General features: G+C 61.3%; 1 protein-coding gene across 2 annotated transcripts; it reads left to right on the top strand.

Annotated features, from left to right (window-relative positions):
* The first annotated feature begins 4174 nt into the window (after positions 1-4174).
* PRMT1 (protein arginine methyltransferase 1) lies at positions 4175-16471 on the top strand. 2 transcript variants are annotated; one of them, XM_039510074.1, is made up of 11 exons: positions 4190-4294; positions 5348-5401; positions 7124-7225; positions 8357-8512; positions 11753-11816; positions 12242-12384; positions 12912-12999; positions 14932-15047; positions 15271-15421; positions 15585-15706; positions 15939-16471. In XM_039510074.1, the coding sequence occupies exons 1-11, from the start codon at positions 4265-4267 to the stop codon at positions 16020-16022; spliced, it is 1110 nt and encodes a 369-aa protein (XP_039366008.1). In that variant the 5' UTR covers positions 4190-4264; the 3' UTR covers positions 16023-16471. The 2 variants fall into 2 exon arrangements, with proteins under 2 accessions (XP_039366007.1, XP_039366008.1); XM_039510073.1 differs by lacking the exon at positions 5348-5401 and having other exon boundaries at positions 4175-4294.
* Positions 16472-18705: the final 2234 nt, after the last annotated feature.

Consider the following 18705-nt stretch of genomic DNA (forward strand, 5'->3'; position numbering starts at 1 on the left):
GCCTCTCGGCTGAGGATGTTCGGGAGATTCCCAAACCTGAGCCGGCTTTTGGAGGTGACAAATCTGAGGAACTGTCACAGATTGAAGTGTCACTAGAGGAGGTTTTGGAATTAATTGATAAACGTAACAGTAACAAGTCACCGAACCAGATGGGATTCACCCAAGGGTTCTGAAAGAGCTGAAATGTGAAATTGTGGAACTATTAACTAGGGTTTGTAACCCGTCCATTAAATCAGCTTCTGTACCCAATGACTGGAAGTTAGCTAATGTAACACCAATATTTAAAAAGGGCTCTAGAGGTGATCCTGGCAATTACAGACCGGTAAGTCTAACATCGGTACCGGGCAAATTAGCTGAAACAATCTTAAAGAATAAAATTGTCAGACACATAGAAGAACATAAATTGTTGGGCAAAAGTCAACATGGTTTCTGTAAAGGGAAATCGTGTCTTACTAATCTAGTGGAGTTCTTTGAAGGGGTCAACAAACATGTGGACAAGGGGGATCCAGTGGACATAGTGTACGTAGATTTCCAGAAAGCCTTTGACAAGGTCCCTCACCAAATGCTCTTGCGTAAATTAAGTTGCTATGGGATAAGAGGGAAGGTCCTTTCATGGACTGAGAACTGGTTAAAAGACAGGGAATAAAGGGTAGGAATTAATGGTAAGTTTTCAGAATGCAGAGGGGTAACTAGTGGTGTTCCCCAAGGGTCAGTCCTCGGACCAATCCTATTCAATTTATTCATAAATGATCTGGAGAAAGGGGTAAACAGTGAGGTGGCAAAGTTTGCAGATGACACTAAACTACTCAAGATAGTTAAGACCAAAGCAGACTGTGAAGAACTTCAAAAAGATCCCACAAAACTAAGTGATTGGGCAACAAAATGGTAAATGAAATTTAACGTGGATCAATGTCAAGTAATGCACCTTGGAAAAATAACCCCAACTATACATACAATATGATGGGGGCTAATTTAGCTACAACTAATCAGGAAAGGGATCTTGGAGTCATCGTGGATAATTCTCTGAAGACGTCCACGCGGTGCGCAGCGGCCGTCAAAAAAAGCAAACGGGATGTTCGGAATAATTAAAAAGGGGATAGAGAATAACCCGGAGAATATCTTATTGCCCTTATAGAAATCCATGGTGCGCCCACATCTCGAATCCTGCGTACAGAGGTGGTCTCCTCATCTCCAATAAGATCTACTGGCACTAGAAAAGGTTCAGAGAAGGGCAACTAAAATGATTCGGGGTTTGGAACAGGTCCCATATGAGGAGAGATGAAAGAGGCTGGGACTCTTCAGCTTGGAAAAGAGGAGACGAAGGGGGGATATGACAGAGGTCTCTAAAATCATGAGTGATGTGGAGAAAGTGAAGAAGGAAAAGTTATTTACTGGTTCCCATAATACAAGAACTAGGGGCCACCAAATGAAATGAATGGGCAGCAGGTTTAAAACAAACGAAAGGAAGTTCTTCTTCACGCAGCCACAGGCAGCCTGTGGAGCTCCCTGCCGGAGGAGGTTGTGAAGGCCAAGACTATAACGGGGTTTAAAAGGGAACTGGATAAATTCACGGAGGCTAAGTCCGTTAATGGCTGTTAGCCAGGATGGGGGGTAAGGAATGGTGGCCCCAGCCTCTGTCTGTCAGAAGATGGAGATGGATGGCAGGAGAGAGATCACTTGATCATTGCCTGTTGGGTTCACTCCCTCTGGGGCACCTGGCACTGGCCACTGTGGGCAGACAGGACACTGGGTTGGATGGACCTTTGATCTGACCCAGTCTGGCCGTTCTTATGGTAGGGAGACCAGAGATGGAAAGCGGGTGCAGTGAGTGGGAGGGATTGGAGGAGAGGGATGGAGTGAGGGGTGTCGCAGTGCTGGGGAAGGGAGTGGGATGGGGAGGGGATGCAATGAGGGGGATGCAATGATGGAGGAGGGGGTGTTGCAGTGTGGTGGGAGGGGATGCAGTGAGGGTGTTGCAGTGATGGAGGAGAGGGATGCAGTGATGGGGGAGAGTGTTGCAGTGTGGTGGGAGGGGATGCAGTGAGGGTGTTGCAGTGACGGAGGAGGGGGTGTTGCAATGTGGTGGGAGGGGATGCAGTGAGGGTGTTGCAGTGATGGAGGAGGGGAGGCAGTGCTGGGGAGGGGTGTTGCAGTGCGGTGGGAGGGGATGCAGTGAGGGGATGTAGTGCTGGGGAGGGTGTTGCAGTGATGGGGAGGGGATGCAGAGCTGGGGAGTGGACGGGAGGGGATGCAGTGATTGGTGTTGCAGTGCGGGGAGGGGTGTTGCAGTACAGTGGGAGGATGCAGTGAACGTGTTGCGGTGATGGAGGAGAGGGATACAGTGCTGGGGAGGGATGCAGTGAGTGGTGTTGCAGCGGGGAGGGGGATGCAGTGAGAGATGTTGCAGCGCGGGGAGGGGATGCAGTGAGAGGTGTTGCAGTGCGGGGAGGGGATGCAGTGCGGGGGAGGGGATGCAGTGCTGGGGAGGGGTGTTGCAGTGATGGAGGAGGGATGCAGTGCTGGGGAGGGGTGTTGCAGCGGGGAGGGGGATGCAGTGAGAGGTGTTGCAGTGCGGGGGAGGATGCAGTGCGGGGAGGGGATGCAGTGCTGGGGAGGGGTGTTGCAGTGATGGAGGAGGGGATGCAATGTGGGGAGGGGTGTTGCAGTGCGGGGAGGGGATGCAGTGAGAGGTATTGCAGTGATGGAGGAGGGGATGCAGTGAGAGGTATTGCAGTGACGGAGGAGGGGAGGCAGTGCTGGGGAGGGGATGCAGTGAGAGGTGTTGCAGCGTGGGGAGGGGATGCAGTGAGTGGTGTTGCAGTGCGGGGGAGGGGATGCAGTGCGGGGAGGGGATGCAGTGAGTGGTGATGCAGTGATGGAGGAGGGGATGCAGTGTGGGGAGGGGATGCAGTGCGGGGGAGGGGATGCAGTGAGTGGTGATGCAGTGATGGAGGAGGGGATGCAGCGTGGGGAGGGGATGCAGTGAGAGGTGTTGCAGTGCGGGGGAGGGGGATGCAGTGCGGGGGGAGGGGGATGCAGTGAGAGGTATTGCAGTGATGGAGGAGGGGATGCAGTGAGAGGTATTGCAGTGACGGAGGAGGAGGCAGTGCTGGGGAGGGGATGCAGTGAGAGGTGTTGCAGCGTGGGGAGGGGATGCAGTGAGTGGTGTTGCAGTGCGGGGAGGGGATGCAGTGCGGGGGAGGGGGATGCAGTGAGTGGTGATGCAGTGATGGAGGAGGGGATGCAGCGTGGGGAGGGGATGCAGTGCGGGGGAGGGGATGCAGTGAGTGGTGATGCAGTGATGGAGGAGGGGATGCAGCGTGGGGAGGGGATGCAGTGAGAGGTGTTGCAGTGCTGGCGGAGGGGGATGCAGTGATGGGGGAGGGAGTGGGCCCGGGAGAGCTGCATGACCCCACAGCACTGGGGTTGGGGGCCGGGCTCCAGGTGACAGGCACCTCCCGCACCCAATAATTGCAGGAGGCCTTTCCGCGGTGGGCGGGCCTGGGTGCTGAAAAGAGCCAATGGGGTTTGTGGCTGGAGGGGGAGGCGGAGCCCTGCCTGTGACGGGCACCATCGTATCCAGTGACGTAGCTGGGTCTCAATACGTGATTGACGTTTCGCTCTGCAAATGGGATGGGCCTGCGAGTGTGAGCGCTCAAGCCTATCATGGAGGCGGGGCTCAGGGTTTGAGTGACACATCGTCCACCAATGGCATTTGCCTGAGGAGGTGCCCGGGAAGGCAATTCCTGAGTGACACCTGCGTCGTCCAATGGCATTCGCCTTTGGCTGTTGGGGCCTGTTACCGTCTGTCGGAGTATAGCGGCCAGCAGCGTTTGCCCTAGCGAGGATGGGAGGGGCAACATTGTGAGTGACATCCCTTTGCCCAATGGGAGCGTCACGAGGCTGTGAGGCCAGGCTTGGAATGCTGAGTGACACCTCCCTCACCTAATAGATACATCTCTGAGCTTGAGGGCGGGCACTCTGAGTGACACCTCCTTCACCCAATAAGAATGCGTATTAGCTGTGGGGGCGGGCCCGTTACTCTGAGTGCCACCTCCGTCACCCAATAGAAGCGCCTCTAGATTGTGGCGGGCGGGCCCCGGCAGATGAGTGACACCTGCCTGGCCCAACGGCAGCACCCAGGTCGAGGGGCGGGGCTTGGGCTCATACGGGACCAATGGGGGCCGAGAGGCGGGGCCGGGCCCTCCCCCGGTATAAGCGGCGGGGGGCGGGGCTCTCGCTCTCTCTGCGCTTCGCTCGCAAGATGGCGGAGGCGACCAACTGCACCATGGAGGTGGGGGCCGGGACGGCACGTGCGGGGCCGGGGCGCGGGCCCGGCGGGGAGGGGCGGGGCGCGGGCGGGGTCCCGGTGGGGGCCTGGGGCAGGAGCCAGCGAAGGGGCGGGGAGCCCGGCGGGAGGGGGAGGCAGGAGCCGGGGTTGGGGGCCGGCGGGGAGCCCGGCGGGGGTCTCGGCGGGGCGGGGAGCCCGGTGGGGCGGGGGAGGGGGGCATGGGCCGGCGAAGGGCGGGGCTGGGCTGGGGAGGGGGAACCCGGCGGGGGAGGGAGGAGCCGGGAGGGGCGGGGAGCCCGGCGGGGGTCTCGGCGGCCCCACGCGGCTCACGCCTGCGGATAAAGGGCGGGGCGGCCCGGGAGGCGGATCCGCGGGGGTGATTGGGGCGGGCCTGTGCGAGGGGAAATGGGGCGCGTCCATCTCCCACCGCTGCGAAGCGCGGTCCCTGCGGCTGGTTTCCGGTCCCGCGACCTCCTCGCATTGGGGAGTGGGGGCGGGGCTGGCGGGGGCTGCAGGTCGGGAGTGGGGGCACCGGCAGGGCTGGGGGCTGCAGGTCGGGAGTGGGGCACCGGCAGGGCTGGGGGCTGCAGGTCGGGAGTGGGGGCACCGGCAGGGCTGGGGGCTGCAGGTCGGGAGTGGGGGCACCAGCAGGGCTGGGGGCTGCAGGTTGGGAGTGGGGGGCACCGGCAGGGCTGGGGGCTGCAGGTCGGGAGTGGGGCACCGGCAGGGCTGGGGGCTGCAGGTCGGGAGTGGGGGCACCGGCAGGGCTGGGGGGGGCTGCAGGTTGGGAGTGGGGGGCACCGGCAGGGCTGGGGGGGGCTGCAGGGCGGGAGTGGGGGGCACCGGCAGGGCGGGGGGGCTGGTCGGGTCCGGGCCGGGCTCGGTGCTTATTCTCCATGGGGTTGGACCCCCCCCCCCCGGGACCCCTGTCTCCCCTCCCCTGGCAGCTGAGAGCAGTGGCCCCGGGCACAGTGTTAGGGAGACCCTGGCTCTGGGGGGCTCGGCCCCCCCGGTCCCCGAGCCCCCCATTGACTTGTCTCCGTTACTTTCTCCTAGAATTTTGTAGCCACCCTGGCTAATGGGATGAGCCTGCAGACTGCGATAGAAGATGTAAATATCCTTTGAGTGAGGGGCCAGGCCAGGGCTCGGGGGCTAGTGACCCCCAGGGCCGGCCGGTAACTTCTCGCCCGCCCCCCCCCGCCCCCCGGCTCGTTCCCAGCACTGACTGGTGACACCCCACCCCTGACCCTTTCCCCGTGCTGGCCAGCGACCGTCCCCGATTTCTACTGACCCCCCCCTGGCCTTGCCCTGCCCCATCCCGTGGCAGCCAGCCCCCAACCCCCCCTCTGGAGTCAGATAAACCATGGGGAGGGGGATCAGAGAGATCCAGGACACCCCCCACCCCCATCCCAGCTCAGAGCATCTGCCCCCCTCCGCAGGCAGGTTGTGACCCATTCCTCACACATTGCTCAGCCCTAAGGGGGGCAGTGTGGGTCTGCTGGGGGGGGCTTTCTGCAGGGCGGTCCCATAGGAAGCTCCTAGGGCCCTGTGTTCTGTATGGGGGTTACTGGCTGGGAGTTTCTGAGGGGGGCGGGTAGCTGCCGGGGGGCTGTGCATGGTTGGACCTCGGGGGCAAGGCAGTAGCTGTTGGCTCTGTGCCTGGGGGCTGTGTGCTTGGGGCTGTGTCCTGGGGGGGGCAGGTGGCTGCATGGGAGGGAGGGGGATCCAGTAATTCCCCAGTTTCCTTAACTTGGTCTCCAGCCCCAGCTCCTGTGGTGCATTGTGGGTGCGGTTGGTGGGGGAACGGAGGTGGGGCTCGGGGAGACCCAGCTCTGCGGGGGGCTGGAATGGGGGGGCTCGGGGCTATGCGTCCTAGCCCCGCATTGTTCCTGCCAAGCAGACATGCACTGGGCCCCACCAGGGGAGGGGGCAGGATGGGGGGCCGGGTCCCCTGACGCCAAGCCTTCAGCCCAGCCCCCCAGACTGGTGCTGTCTGGTGCCAGGGGGCTCTGCATGGGGGGTGATGACACTACGCGGGGACTGGTGTTGGGGATGTGGGGGGGCTACAGGCTGGGTCTGTGGGGCAGGTCATAGAGGGTGGATACTGGCTGGACTGGGCCTGTGGGGCTGATGTGGGGGCTGGATACCGGGTCGGCTGGGCCTGTGGGGCTGATGTCGGAGCTCGGGGGTGGATACAGGCCGGGCTGCGTCTGTGGGGCTGATGTCGGAGCTGGGCGGTGGATACAGGCTGGGCTGGGCCTGTGGGGCTGATGTGGGGGCTGGGTACCGGCCGGGCTGGGCCTGTGGGGCTGATGTCGGAGCTGGGGGGTGGATACAGGCTGGGCTGGGCCTGTGGGCCTGATGTGGGGGCTGGGTAGCGGCCGGGCTGGGCCTGTGGGGCTGATGTCGGAGCGGGGGGGTGGATACAGGCTGGGCTGGGCCTGTGGGGCTGATGTGGGGGCTGGGTACCGGCCGGGCTGGGCCTGTGGGGCTGATGTCGGAGCTGGGGGGTGGATACAGGCTGGGCTGGGCCTGTGGGCCTGATGTGGGGGCTGGGTACTGGCTGGGCTGGGCCTGTGGGGCTGATGTCGGAGCTGGGGGGTGGATACAGGCTGGGCTGGGTCTGGGGGGCTGATGTGGGGGCAGGAAACCGGCTGGGCTGGGCCTGTGGGGCTCATGTGGGGGGTGGATACAGGCTGGCCTGGGTCTGGGGGGCTGATGTGGGGGCTGGATACCGGCCGGGCTGGGTCTGTGGGGCTGATGGGGGGGCCCTGTGGCTCAGCCCCACCCCTGTGGTGTGTTTGGGAGTGTCTATCTGACCGTGGCCCCCAGGTGTCCTGCCCCCAGGCGGAGAGCAGCGTGAAGCCCACGGCCGAGGAGATGACGTCCAAGGATTATTACTTCGACTCCTACGCCCACTTCGGCATCCACGAGGTCAGTGCGGGAGGGGAGGGTGCGCTCCAGGGCCGCGGGTTGGGGGCAGAGGTTTCCATGGGGTACGTGGCTTCGTGGGCACATCCCTGCCACCTGTCCCCATCCCCACCAGGAGCAACTGGAGGATGAGGTGCACTGAGGGGGCTGGGTGGGGTTGGGTGGCTCCCTTCCTCCCAGGAGGTGCTGCAGGACAAGGCGTTTGGGGGCCCCTGCTGACCCCCATATCCCCCAAGTGTTGCTGAAGGACGAGAGGCGTGGGCTGGGTGGGGTTGGGGGCCCCGTATGCCCCCAGGAGATGCTGAAGGACAAGGGGAGTGGGGTTGGGGGGCCCCTGCTGACCCCCTGTCCCTCCCACAGGAGGCGCTGAAGGATGAGGGGGGTGGGGTTGGGGGCCCCCCGTATCCCCACAGGAGACGCTGAAGGATGAGGGGAGTGGGCTGGGTGGGGTTGGGGGCCCCCGCTGACCCCTGTATCCCCGCAGGAGATGCTGAAGGACAAAGGGTGTGGGGAGTGGGCTGGGTTGGCTGCCCTGTGTTCCCCCAGGAGATGCTGAAGGACAAGGGGAGTGGGGTTGGGGGGCCCCCGCTGACCCCCTGTCCCTCCCACAGGAGACGCTGAAGGATGAGGGGAGTGGGCTGGGTGGGGTTGGGGGGTCCCCGCTGACCCCCATATCCCCCCAGGAGATGCTGAAGGACGAGGGGAGTGGGCTGGGTGGGGTTGGGGGGCCCCCACTGAGCCCCATATCCCCCCAGGAGATGCTGAAGGACGAGGGGCGGGGGGAGTGGGCTGGGTGGGGTTGGGGGGCCCCCGCTGACCCCCATATCCCCCCAGGAGATGCTGAAGGACGAGGGGCGTGGGGAGTGGGCTGGGTGGGGTTGGGGGGGCCCCCACTGACCCCCATATCCCCCCAGGAGATGCTGAAGGACGAGGGGCGTGGGGAGTGGGCTGGGTGGGGTTGGGGGGCCCCCGCTGACCCCCGTATCCCAGCAGGAGATGCTGAAGGACAAAGGGCATGGGGAGTGGGCGGGGTTGGGTGCCCTGTGTTCCCCCAGGAGATGCTGAAGGACGAGGGGTGTGGGGAGTGGGCTGGGTGGGGTTGGGGGGCCCCCGCTGACCCCCATATCCCCCCAGGAGATGCTGAAGGACGAGGTTCGCACTCTGACCTACAGAAACTCCATGTTCCACAACCGGCACCTCTTCAAGGACAAGGTGGTTCTGGACGTGGGCAGCGGCACTGGGATTCTCTGCATGTTCGCGGCCAAGGCGGGCGCCAAGCGGGTCATCGGGGTGAGTCCCGGGCCCCCTGCCCCCTTGCTGCCCAGCTGGGGCTCCCCTCCAGCTTCCCTGCCCTGGGCCCCCCAGGCGTTTCCTAGCACCATAGGGCTGGAAGGGGCCTCGCGAGGGCTCCTGGCCAATCCCCTGCACTCAGGGCAGGACTCGGTATTATCCAGACGGCCCCTGACGGGTTTGTCCAACCTGCTCGTAACGATCCCCAACGACGGCGATTCCACCGCCTCCCTGGGCGATTTATTCCAGAGCTTCCCCACCCGACAGGCGGGACGTTTCTCCAGCCGAACCCTCCCGGGCTGCAGGTTAAGCCCGTTGCTTCTTGTCCGATCCTCAGACGTTAACGAGAACGATCTTCTCCCTCCTCCTTGGAACAACCTTTTACCAACTTGTGGCTTCTCGTCTCCAGACTAAACAAACCCCAGTTTTCAGTCTTCCCCCATAGCTCACGTGTTCTAGACTTTTCCACTCTTCTCTGGACTGTCTCCAATTTGTCCACATCTTTCCTGAAATGTGGCACCCAGAACTGGACACAACCCTCCAGTTGAGAGCATATCAGTGCAGATCAGAGCGGAAGAATTATTTCTCGTGTCTCGCTTACCACACTCCTGCTAATACATCCCAGAATGACGTTCTCGTCTTACACAAGAACGGCCATACTGGGTCAGACCAAAGGTCCATCCAGCGCAGTGTCCTGTCTGCCGGCAGTGGCCAGTGCCAGGTGCCCCAGAGGGAATGAACCCAACAGGCAATGATCAAGTGGACGGCAGGAGAGGGATCATCTCCACCCTGTGACAGAGGCTGGGGACACCATTCCTTACCCAGCCTGGCTATTAGCCATTGATGGACTTAACCTCCGTGAATTTATCCAGTTCTCTTATAAACCCTGTTCTAGTCCCGGCCGTCACAACCTCCTCAGGCAGGGAGCTCCACAGGCTGCCTGTGGCTGCGTGAAGAAGAACTTCCTTTGATTTGTTTTAAACCTGCTGCCCATTCATTTCATTTGGTGACCCCTAGTTCTTGTATTATGGGAACCAGTAAATAACTTTTCCTTCTTCGCTTTCTCCACATAATAATAATTGGAGATATACCAATCTCCTAGAACTGGAAGGGACCTTGAAAGGTCATCGAGTCCAGCCCCTGCCTTCACTAGCAGGACCAATTTTTGCCCCAGATCCCTAAGCGGCCTCCTCAAGGATTGAACTCCCAACCCTGGGTTTAGCAGGCCAATGCTCAAACCACTGAGCTATCCCTCCCCCCTGGGACGATTTTATAGACCTCTGTCATATCCCCCCTTAGTCTTCTCTTTTCCAAGCTGAAAAGTCCCAGCCTCTTTCATCTCTCCTCATACGGGACCCGTTCCCAAACCCCGAATCGTTTTAGTTGCCGTTCTCTGAACCTTTTCTAGTGCCAGTAGATCTTTTTGGAGGTGAGGAGACCACCTCTGTACGCAGGATTCGAGATGTGGGCGCACCATGGATTTCTATAAGGGCAATAAGATATTCTCCGGGTTATTCTCTATCCCCTTTTTAATGATTCCGAACATCCTCTTTGCTTTTTTGACGGCCGCTGCGCACCGCGTGGACGTCTTCAGAGAACTATCCACGATGACTCCAAGATCCCTTTCCTGATTAGTTGTAGCTAAATTAGCCCCCATCATGTTGTATGTGTAGTTGGGGTTATTTTGTTGCCCAATCACTTAGTTTTGTGGGATCTTTTTGAAGTTCTTCACAGTCTGCTTTGGTCTTAACTATCTTGAGCAGTTTAGTATCATCTGCAAACTTTGCCACCTCACTGTTTACCCCTTTCTCCAGACCATTTATGAATACGTTGACTAGGATTGGTCCTAGCACTGCCCCTTGGGGAACACCACTAGTTACCCCTCTGCATTCTGAAAACTTACCATTAATTCCTACCCTTTGTTCCCTGTCTTTTAACCAGTTCTCAGTCCATGAAAGGACCTTCCCTCTTATCCCATAGCAACTTAATTTACGCAAGAGCCTTTGGTGAGGGACCTTGTCAAAGGCTTTTTGGAAATCTAAGTACACTATGTCCACTGGATCCCCCTTGTCCACGTTTGTTGACCCCTTCAAAGAACTCCAATAGATTAGCAAGACACGATTTCCCTTTACAGAAACCATGTTGACTTTTGCCCAACAATTTGTTCTTCTACGTGTCTGACAATTTTATTCTTTAATATTGTTTCAGCTAATTTGCCCGGTACCGACGTTAGACTTACCGGTGTGTAATTGCCAGGATCACCTCTAGAGCCCTTTTTAAATATTGGCGTTACATTAGCTAACTTCCAGTCATTGGGTACCGAAGCTGATTTAATGGACGGGTTACAAACCCTAGTTAATAGTTCCGCAATTTCACATTTCAGCTCTTTCAGACCCCTTGGGTGAATCCCATCTGGTTCGGTGACTTGTTACTGTTACGTTTATCAATTAATTCCAAAACCTCCTCTAGTGACACTTCAATCTGTGACAGTTCCTCAGATTTGTCACCTCCAAAAGCCGGCTCAGGTTTGGGAATCTCCCGAACATCCTCAGCTGAGAAGATTGAAGCAAAGAGTCCGTTTAGTTTCTCGGCAGTGACTTTACCGTCTTTAAACGCTGTTCGGGTCTCGATCGTCCAGGGGCCCCCCTGGTTGTTTAGCAGGCGTCCTGCTTCTGATGTACATCAAAAAGAAAAATTTGGTTGTCATCTTTTTTGCAACTGCGTTACCCTGTTGACTCCTATTTAGCTTGTGATCCACGCTGACCCCTAGATCCCTTTGTGCAGGACCCATTGTGTGTGCGACTGATGGTTCCTTCCGAAGTGGGGCACGTTGCATTTGTCCTCATTGAATTTCACCCCGTTTACTTCAGACCATTTCTCCGGTTCGTCCAGATCATTTTGAATTTCAGTCCTCTCCTCCGAAGCGCTTGCAGCCCCGCCCAGCTTGGTATCGTCCGCAGACGGTGTCCGTGTCCTCTCTGTGCCAGTATCTGAATCGTTGGTGAAGATATTGAACAGAACCGGACCCAGACCCGATCTCGTTACGTCCTTCCAGCCTGACTGTGAACCCCTGGTAGCCACCCTCGGGGAACAGTTTGCACCCGTTTCTCTCCTCCCGGGGCCCCACCCCCAATCTCCCCGTTCCGCCCCTGCCCCACGTCGGGGCCTTGCTGTTGGGGTTCATCTCTCCCCACTGAGGGGGGATGTCGTCTCTCCACTGACCCCTGGCTCCCCCTGCAGATCGAGTGCTCCAGCATCTCCGACTACGCCGTCAAAATCGTCAAAGCCAACAAGCTGGACCATGGTGAGTGGGAGCCCCCCTGCCCCCACTCCCTCTCCCCCAGGAGCTCCTCAGACCCCCTCCTCCCCCCCCTTTCCTGGGGGGCTGCCTCCTCGGAACCTCCTGCCCTCATCCCTGGAGTCCCCTGGAATCCCCTGGGGCGTCCCCCTGCCCCTACGCCCTCTCCCCCAGAGCCCCCCCGGAGCCACTCCCCCATTGCTCCCAGGCCGCCCCCCGGAGCCTCGCTCGGCCTGGTCATGGTTCCTCCCACCTCGACCGGGGCGGCTCTCCCCACAGGGCCCCCGCCCTGCACCCCCATAACAGGAAACAGCAGCTCGTCCTCTCGCAGCCCCGGGGGTCTGCGTCCATCCTCCCCGGAGCCTTCTCCCTCCCCCACGTCTGGCCCATCCCCCGCGCTGAGACCCCCCCCCCCATCCCCTCCCCTGCAGTGGTGTCCATCATCAAGGGCAAGGTGGAGGAGGTGGAGCTGCCGGTGGAGAAGGTCGACATCATCATCAGCGAGTGGATGGGCTACTGCCTCTTCTACGAGTCCATGCTCAACACCGTCATCTACGCCCGCGACAAGTGGCTGGTGGGTCCCCGCGGGCCCCCTTCCCTGCCCCCCAACGACCTGCCATGGGGTCAGATGGGAGCCGATTCCCTCGGAGGGGACAGGCCCTGGGGTCCCATTCCCCGAGCCAGTCAGTCCCTACCTTGGGAGTGGGTCAGAGCCGGTGCCCCCTAGAGGGGACAGGCCCCGGGCCCCTTTCCCTGCCCCCCTGAGCCAGGCGGTGCCTGCCCTGGGGCTGGGTGGGACCTGGCGCCCCCTAGAGGGGACAGGCCCTGATCCCCTTTCCTTGCCCCCCTGAGCCAGCCTGTCCCTGCCCTGGGGCCAGATGGGAGCTGGCGCCCCCCAGAGGGGACAGGCCCCTTTCCCTGCCCCCCTGAGCCAGGCGGTTCCTGCCCTGGGGCTGGGTGGGACCTGGCGCCCCCTAGAGGGGACAGGCAGCCAGTCTCTGCCCCTTAGTGGGGTGAGGCCCTGTGTCTAGGTGCTGTGGGGGTGGGGGAAACAGGGATTTTAGGGGCTGACACTCAGTGACCTCCCATCTGTCTCCCCAGACCCCCGACGGACTCATCTTCCCTGACCGGGCCACCCTGTACGTCACGGCCATTGAGGACCGGCAGTACAAGGACTACAAGATCCACTGTGAGTGGTTGGGGGCTGCAGCCCCTCTCTCGGGGGCCGGCTCAGTGTCCTCTGGGCGCCGGGCCTGGTGGCTCTGCCTGGGGGGGGGGGGGGGCTCGGGGTGTTACTGTCGCTGTTAGGGGGGGGTGCTGGGGAGGGCCCTGTCTCTCTGTCCTGGGCGGGGGGGTGTCTCGCGCCGCCTGTGGGGTCTGACTGCGGCTCCTCCCCGGTGACGGGGATCCCGGGGGAGCCCCACGGAGGTTCCTCAGTTAGGGTGAACCCCAAGGAATGGGGCGGACGGTCCCCAAAGCTGGTGGATCTTCCAAGACTTGGATTTCCCAAACCAGCCAGCACGGCTTCCGTTCCCCCTCCCTGGCCGCCCCGAGTTCCCTCAGCCCCAGTGGTTTTCGACCCGGGGGGCGCGACCCACGCCTGGACGCACCGTTAAAAGTCCAGGCGTCGGGTCCGGCTCCTAGGCGGGGGGCCCACTTCGTCACACCCCTGCCTCGAGTGCTGGCTCTGCTCTCCCATTGGCCAGTTCCCAACCAATGGTTGCTGGGGGGCAGTGCCTATGGGTGGGAGCCGCCTCTGCCTAGGAGCTGGACCTGCTGCTGGCGGCTTCCGGGGCACAGCGCGGTCTGCGGTGCCAGGAGAGGCAGGAAGCCTCCCTCTGCACCCCTGTGCGCCGCTGACTGGGAGGTAACCCCCTGCCCCAGCCCTGACCCCCTCCCAAAACCAGAGCCCCCTCCTGCACCCCAAACTCCTCATCCCCAGTCCCACCCCAAGGCCTGCACCCCCAGCCCAGAGCCCTGACCCCCCCAAAAGCAGAGCCCCCTCCTGCACCCCAAACTCCTCATCCCCAGTCCCACCCCAAAGCCTGCACCCCCAGCCCGGAGCCCTGACCCCCTGCTCCAACCCAGAGCCCCCTCCCACAGCCTGAACCCCTCAGCCCCACCCTGCAGCCCTCATCCCCACTCTCCAAACCCCTCATCCCCAGCTCCGTTGGGTCACGGGCATCAACTGTTTTCTTCAATGAGTCCCCGGAAAAAAAGATTGAACGTTCCTGGGTTAAAGCAACGGGGCCTCAGGCCTCCCCGCAGACACCCACCGCAGGCGTGCTGGGGATCACTGAAAATCGTATTCATCATATGAGAGAGTTCCACCAACCCCAAAGGATCCGACACGTCACCTCCCAGGTTAATGAACGTGCCAGATCTTCCCCAAATACGCACGTTCAGCCGAGCCTCATTAACGAAACGAATGTTTATTAAAGAAAAGAGAGAATTTGTGGAAAGGTCGGTGCACGGGCAGGCGTGAGCACAGCTCCGAGCTCGGGTTCGTAGCAGAGGCGATGAGCTCGGTAGCCGCGAAGCGTTGGTACAGAATTAGTCCGTAGGTTATGGTCCAGTGGCCGAATTCAGGGTGATCCCGACCGGACTGCAGGTCTGGGTGGTGCTTTAAGCTTCCCCTGCAGGAAGCATCAAGCAGATGGGAGAGAGAAAGCTCAGGACACGGGGGGTTCTTAGCCCTTAGGCAACCGTGGAGCCTTTGAGGTAGCCCCGTTTCCCGGGAATTAGCTACACCGATTAACATCCATAGAGACAGTGATTTCACCCAGAGCTTCATCTAAATGTTAATATTCCCTTTTGATCTCTGAATCAGCAGCCATAGCGACAGACAGGAGCCGTCTGTTTGCGGGGCTAACACCTCATCAGATGTGTGTAAACACACAATTAGTGTTGCCTCCAATTCTCTAGCAATCCAGGTTTGCAGTGAGTTGGCGCCTATCTAGCATGGAATGGCCCTAATTCCCGTTTACACGCTTTCCTAAGGGCCTTTCTCCCGCAGGGGGTTGAACCCTTTGTGGCCCCGCGTCACACTGTGTACAAGATTTGTTGCCGTTATAGCCACGGCTTGGTCCCTCCTCTGATCCGATAACGTCTCATCCCCCAGGGTGGGAGAACGTCTACGGCTTCGACATGTCCTGCATCAAGGACGTGGCCATCAAGGAGCCGCTGGTGGACGTGGTGGATCCAAAGCAGCTGGTCACCAACGCCTGCCTCATCAAGGTGCAGCGCGGAGGGGGGGCCAGTGGGGGCGGGGCCGTCAGGGACACGTGCAAGGGGCTGGATGCCAGGAGACACAATCCCAGCCTGTGGCACTCCCTGCCGCTGGGACGGAGAGGCCCCCGGGGGCTCCCCGGGCAGGGCCTGGCGGCTCTGGGGTGTGGGCGGCGGTGCCGGGGGGCCCGGCGGCAGGGGTGGGGGCCGCGCTGACCCCGCTCTCCCGCAGGAGGTGGACATCTACACGGTGAAGGTGGAGGACCTGACGTTCACCTCGCCCTTCTGCCTGCAAGTGAAACGCAACGACTACATCCACGCGCTCGTGGCGTATTTCAACATCGAGTTCACCCGCTGCCACAAGCGCACCGGCTTCTCCACCAGTACGAGGGGCGGGGCCGGGTGTGGGGGCGGGGCCTGAGGGTGGGGGTGGAGCTTGGGGAGGGGGAGGGGCCAAAGGCTGGAACTGGGGGTGGGGCTTGGGGAGGGGGCGGGGCCAAAGGCTGGAACTGGGGGTGGGACCCCGCTGACGCCCTGCCCCCCCAGGCCCGGAGTCGCCCTACACCCACTGGAAGCAGACGGTGTTCTACATGGAGGACTACCTGACGGTGAAGACGGGCGAGGAGATCTTCGGCACCATCAGCATGAAACCCAACGCCAAGAACAACGTGAGTGACGGGCGGGCGGGGGGGGGGCACCGGCGGGGGCGCCCACATCAGGGCTTGGGGGGCCGCCCCCCTCCCTGGGGGTCTGGAGAGCTGGGTAGTCGTCCTTCAAGGGGCAGTGCCCTGTGGAACTCCCCGCCGCTGGAGAGGGGGCTGGGGGGCAGGGACTGGTGCAGTGCATGCTGGGGGGCAGACCCCCGTGACTGACCCCCCCGCCCCCATCTCTCCCCTGCAGCGGGACCTGGACTTCACCATCGACCTGGACTTCAAGGGGCAGCTGTGTGAACTGTCCTGCTCCACGGATTACCGCATGCGCTAGGCTCCCCGTCCCCCTCCCGGGGTGGGCCCAGGGCCCTTCTCACGCCCAGGGGGGCACAGAGCTGCCACTGACTCCCCCCTCCCTGCGCGGCCCTGGGGGGGGCTGATTGTCTCCCTCCGCCCTGGGGCCCCACCCCTCCCTCCCGTCCGCTTTTAAACCAGCGACCCCCCCCAGTAACTAAGTACCTCACTGCCCCCCCTCCCGCCCCAGGACACCCACGAGGGGCTCTGGGGCCCGGCTGAGTCCCTCTGCTCCGGTGGGGGGGGCTGCCCTATTTTTTAGCTGGGGGGGCAGGTCGGGGGGGCTATGGGGAGGGTCCCCAGTTTGTGTTTTGCTGACGGTTCTGTCCCCCCCCCCTTTTACCCCCTCCCGGTTGACACATCGTGACTGTTTCATAAGTTATGTTTTTATATGGCTACATTCATGAGAAAATAAAGAGATGAAACGGGGCCCCTGGCTGCCTGGGGAGGGTGGGGGGGCCCCCAAACTGTGCCCCCCTGTGGCTTCCTGGGTAGGGTGGGCCTGGAATGCTGAAACTGGCTCCTGCTGCTCTGTACCCCAAAAACCTGCCTGCGGTGGGGCCCCCCCAGCCTCTGACCTCTGCAGGGGGAGGGATCCCCCCAGCCCTGTGTCCTGTCCTGGCACCCAGAAGCCTCTGGGTGGGGGGGGGGGCAGGGGGCTCCCCTATCTGGGCAGCGCCCCAGGCCAGGAGCTGTATGGCCGCAGATAGCTGAGCTGTACTTGCTGGAGCTAGGCACAGAACCCAGGTGTCCTGGCTCCTAGCCCCTCCCAGAGCTGGGGATAGAACCCAGGAGTCCTGGCTCCTAGCCCCTCCCAGAGCTGGGGATAGAACCCAGGTGTCCTGGCTCCTAGCCCCTCCCAGAGCTGGGGATAGAACCCAGGTGTCCTGGTTCCTCCCCTGCCTCTGCCTCCATCCTAGGGCTGGGTGGAGAACCCTGGAGTCCTGGCTTCATTGCACCCCCGGACCTGCTAAATGCCAGCTGTGGGGTGATTGGGGGGCTCCCCATGGGGGCGTGGCTTAGAGCTGTGCTCTGCTGTTCCCCCCCCCCCCGAGCCCTGGCTGCCCCCTGTAGCTGGTCATCCAGGAAGTGGGGGTCCGACCTGGAGTGGAGGTGGCAGATTTGGCATTTTTGGGGCAGGGGCTTCCTGGACACCCCCCAATCCCCTGTGGATGCACCAGCTCTCCTCTTCCCCCCCCCTGCTAGAAAAATACCCTCAGGTGGGGGCTGCCCTCAGCCTGATCCCCCCCCCCCATCCTTGGTGTGTCCCCAAGGGCTGCGCCCCCACCAGCCTGGCACATGGGGGGCCCTGAGCTCGGGGGGGGGGGAGTGGCCTGTCATGGGTCACATGCCCGGGAGTCAGCCGGGCCCTGGGGATCAAGCCCAGCTGGGGGGGCCTCCCTGAGCGCGTCGGGGGGGCCAAGCTGTGGGTCTTTCCTAGGAAAGCCGAGCCCCACAAGCGCCAGGCTCCAGGGGCTGGTTCTCAGGCCCAAAGGCCCCACCTGGGACTCCCCCTTCCCAAGCTGCCTCCTGCCCCGGCTGCCCCACGGCTGCCAGGCTTCAACCCGCGGGCCCAGGTGTGTCGCTGCCACTGGGCTCGGCCCTGGGGGAGCAGCTGAGCTGGGCTCCTGCCGTCGCTTTAAGGCAGGTTTTCTGGGGGCCCTGTGGCCTCATCCCGGCCTCCAGCCGTGGGCACCCCGGGGTCGAGGCTGCTGCTGCGCTCGCTGCTCCCGAGACGCCCGTGTCTGCGCAGCCCCCTGGGAGCTCGGGTCCGGCTGCTTCGCCCGCACGTGGAGCCGGGTCGCCCTAGGACTGACTTACCCCCAGGTTTGGGGTCGTCCGCAGCCCGTAGGGGGGCGTTTCCTCCAGCTCCTTGATAAAAACGGTGCCCAGCGCCAGGCCGAGAACCGGTGCCCGCGGGCGGCCCGGAACTCACCCGGGAGCCGGCACAGCCAGTGTTCGAGCCGTTTAACGAGGGCCGGTTTTTAATCAAACTGCCCCGGTGGTACCAAGGCAAATGCCTCCGCACAATTACCTCTCCGCCCGTTGGACAGGAGCTGGTTTGCATAACCCAGCTTGATTGGCATTAATGACCTCGCCCGCCGTCATTCTTCATTAACCAGCTTGGGGTCTGGCTTGAATTCCCGGGTCGGCCCATTTACCTTTTTTAAATACTAGCACAACCGCGGCTTTCGCCCCATCTCCCCGCCCTTCCCCAGGGTGCTGCGACGGTGGGGAAAAGCAACGGTCGTGGCCCAGCGAGCGCCTCGGCCAGCTCTTTTAAAACTCTTGGATGGAAGATATCTGGACCTGCTGATTTCAAACGATCTCACTTCGGTAGCTGCTGCTCACCAGCCTCTTGGGAGACTGGTGGAATGGAAAGTGTTATGATGGATTATGACTACATCCTTTTTTTTTTTTTACTCAAATACAGACCAGAAATATTGAACAATTCTGTCTTTTCTGCATTATTGTGGCTATTCTAATGTGTTCATCTAGGAGTGGACCAATACCACTAATATACACCTCTACCTCGATACAAGGCGCTCCTTGGGAGCCAAAAAATCTTACCGCGTTGTAGGTGAAACCATGTTATACTGAACTTGCTTCGATCCACCAGCGGGCGCAGCCCCGTCCCCCCAGAGCACTGCTTTACCGCGTTA

Source organism: Mauremys reevesii, linkage group 22, assembly GCF_016161935.1.
Source record: "Mauremys reevesii isolate NIE-2019 linkage group 22, ASM1616193v1, whole genome shotgun sequence".
Lineage (NCBI taxonomy): Eukaryota > Metazoa > Chordata > Testudines > Geoemydidae > Mauremys > Mauremys reevesii.

Excerpts from the sequence above, each read along its gene's own strand:
- PRMT1 (XM_039510073.1), top strand. The coding sequence starts at position 4,178 with ATGGGGGCCGAGAGGCGGGGCCGGGCCCTCCCCCGGTATAAGCGGCGG. Across the intron at positions 8,513-11,752 it reads GCGCCAAGCGGGTCATCGGG|ATCGAGTGCTCCAGCATCTC; the intron begins GTGAGTCCCGGG and ends CTCCCCCTGCAG. Across the intron at positions 15,707-15,938 it reads AACCCAACGCCAAGAACAAC|CGGGACCTGGACTTCACCAT; the intron begins GTGAGTGACGGG and ends TCTCCCCTGCAG.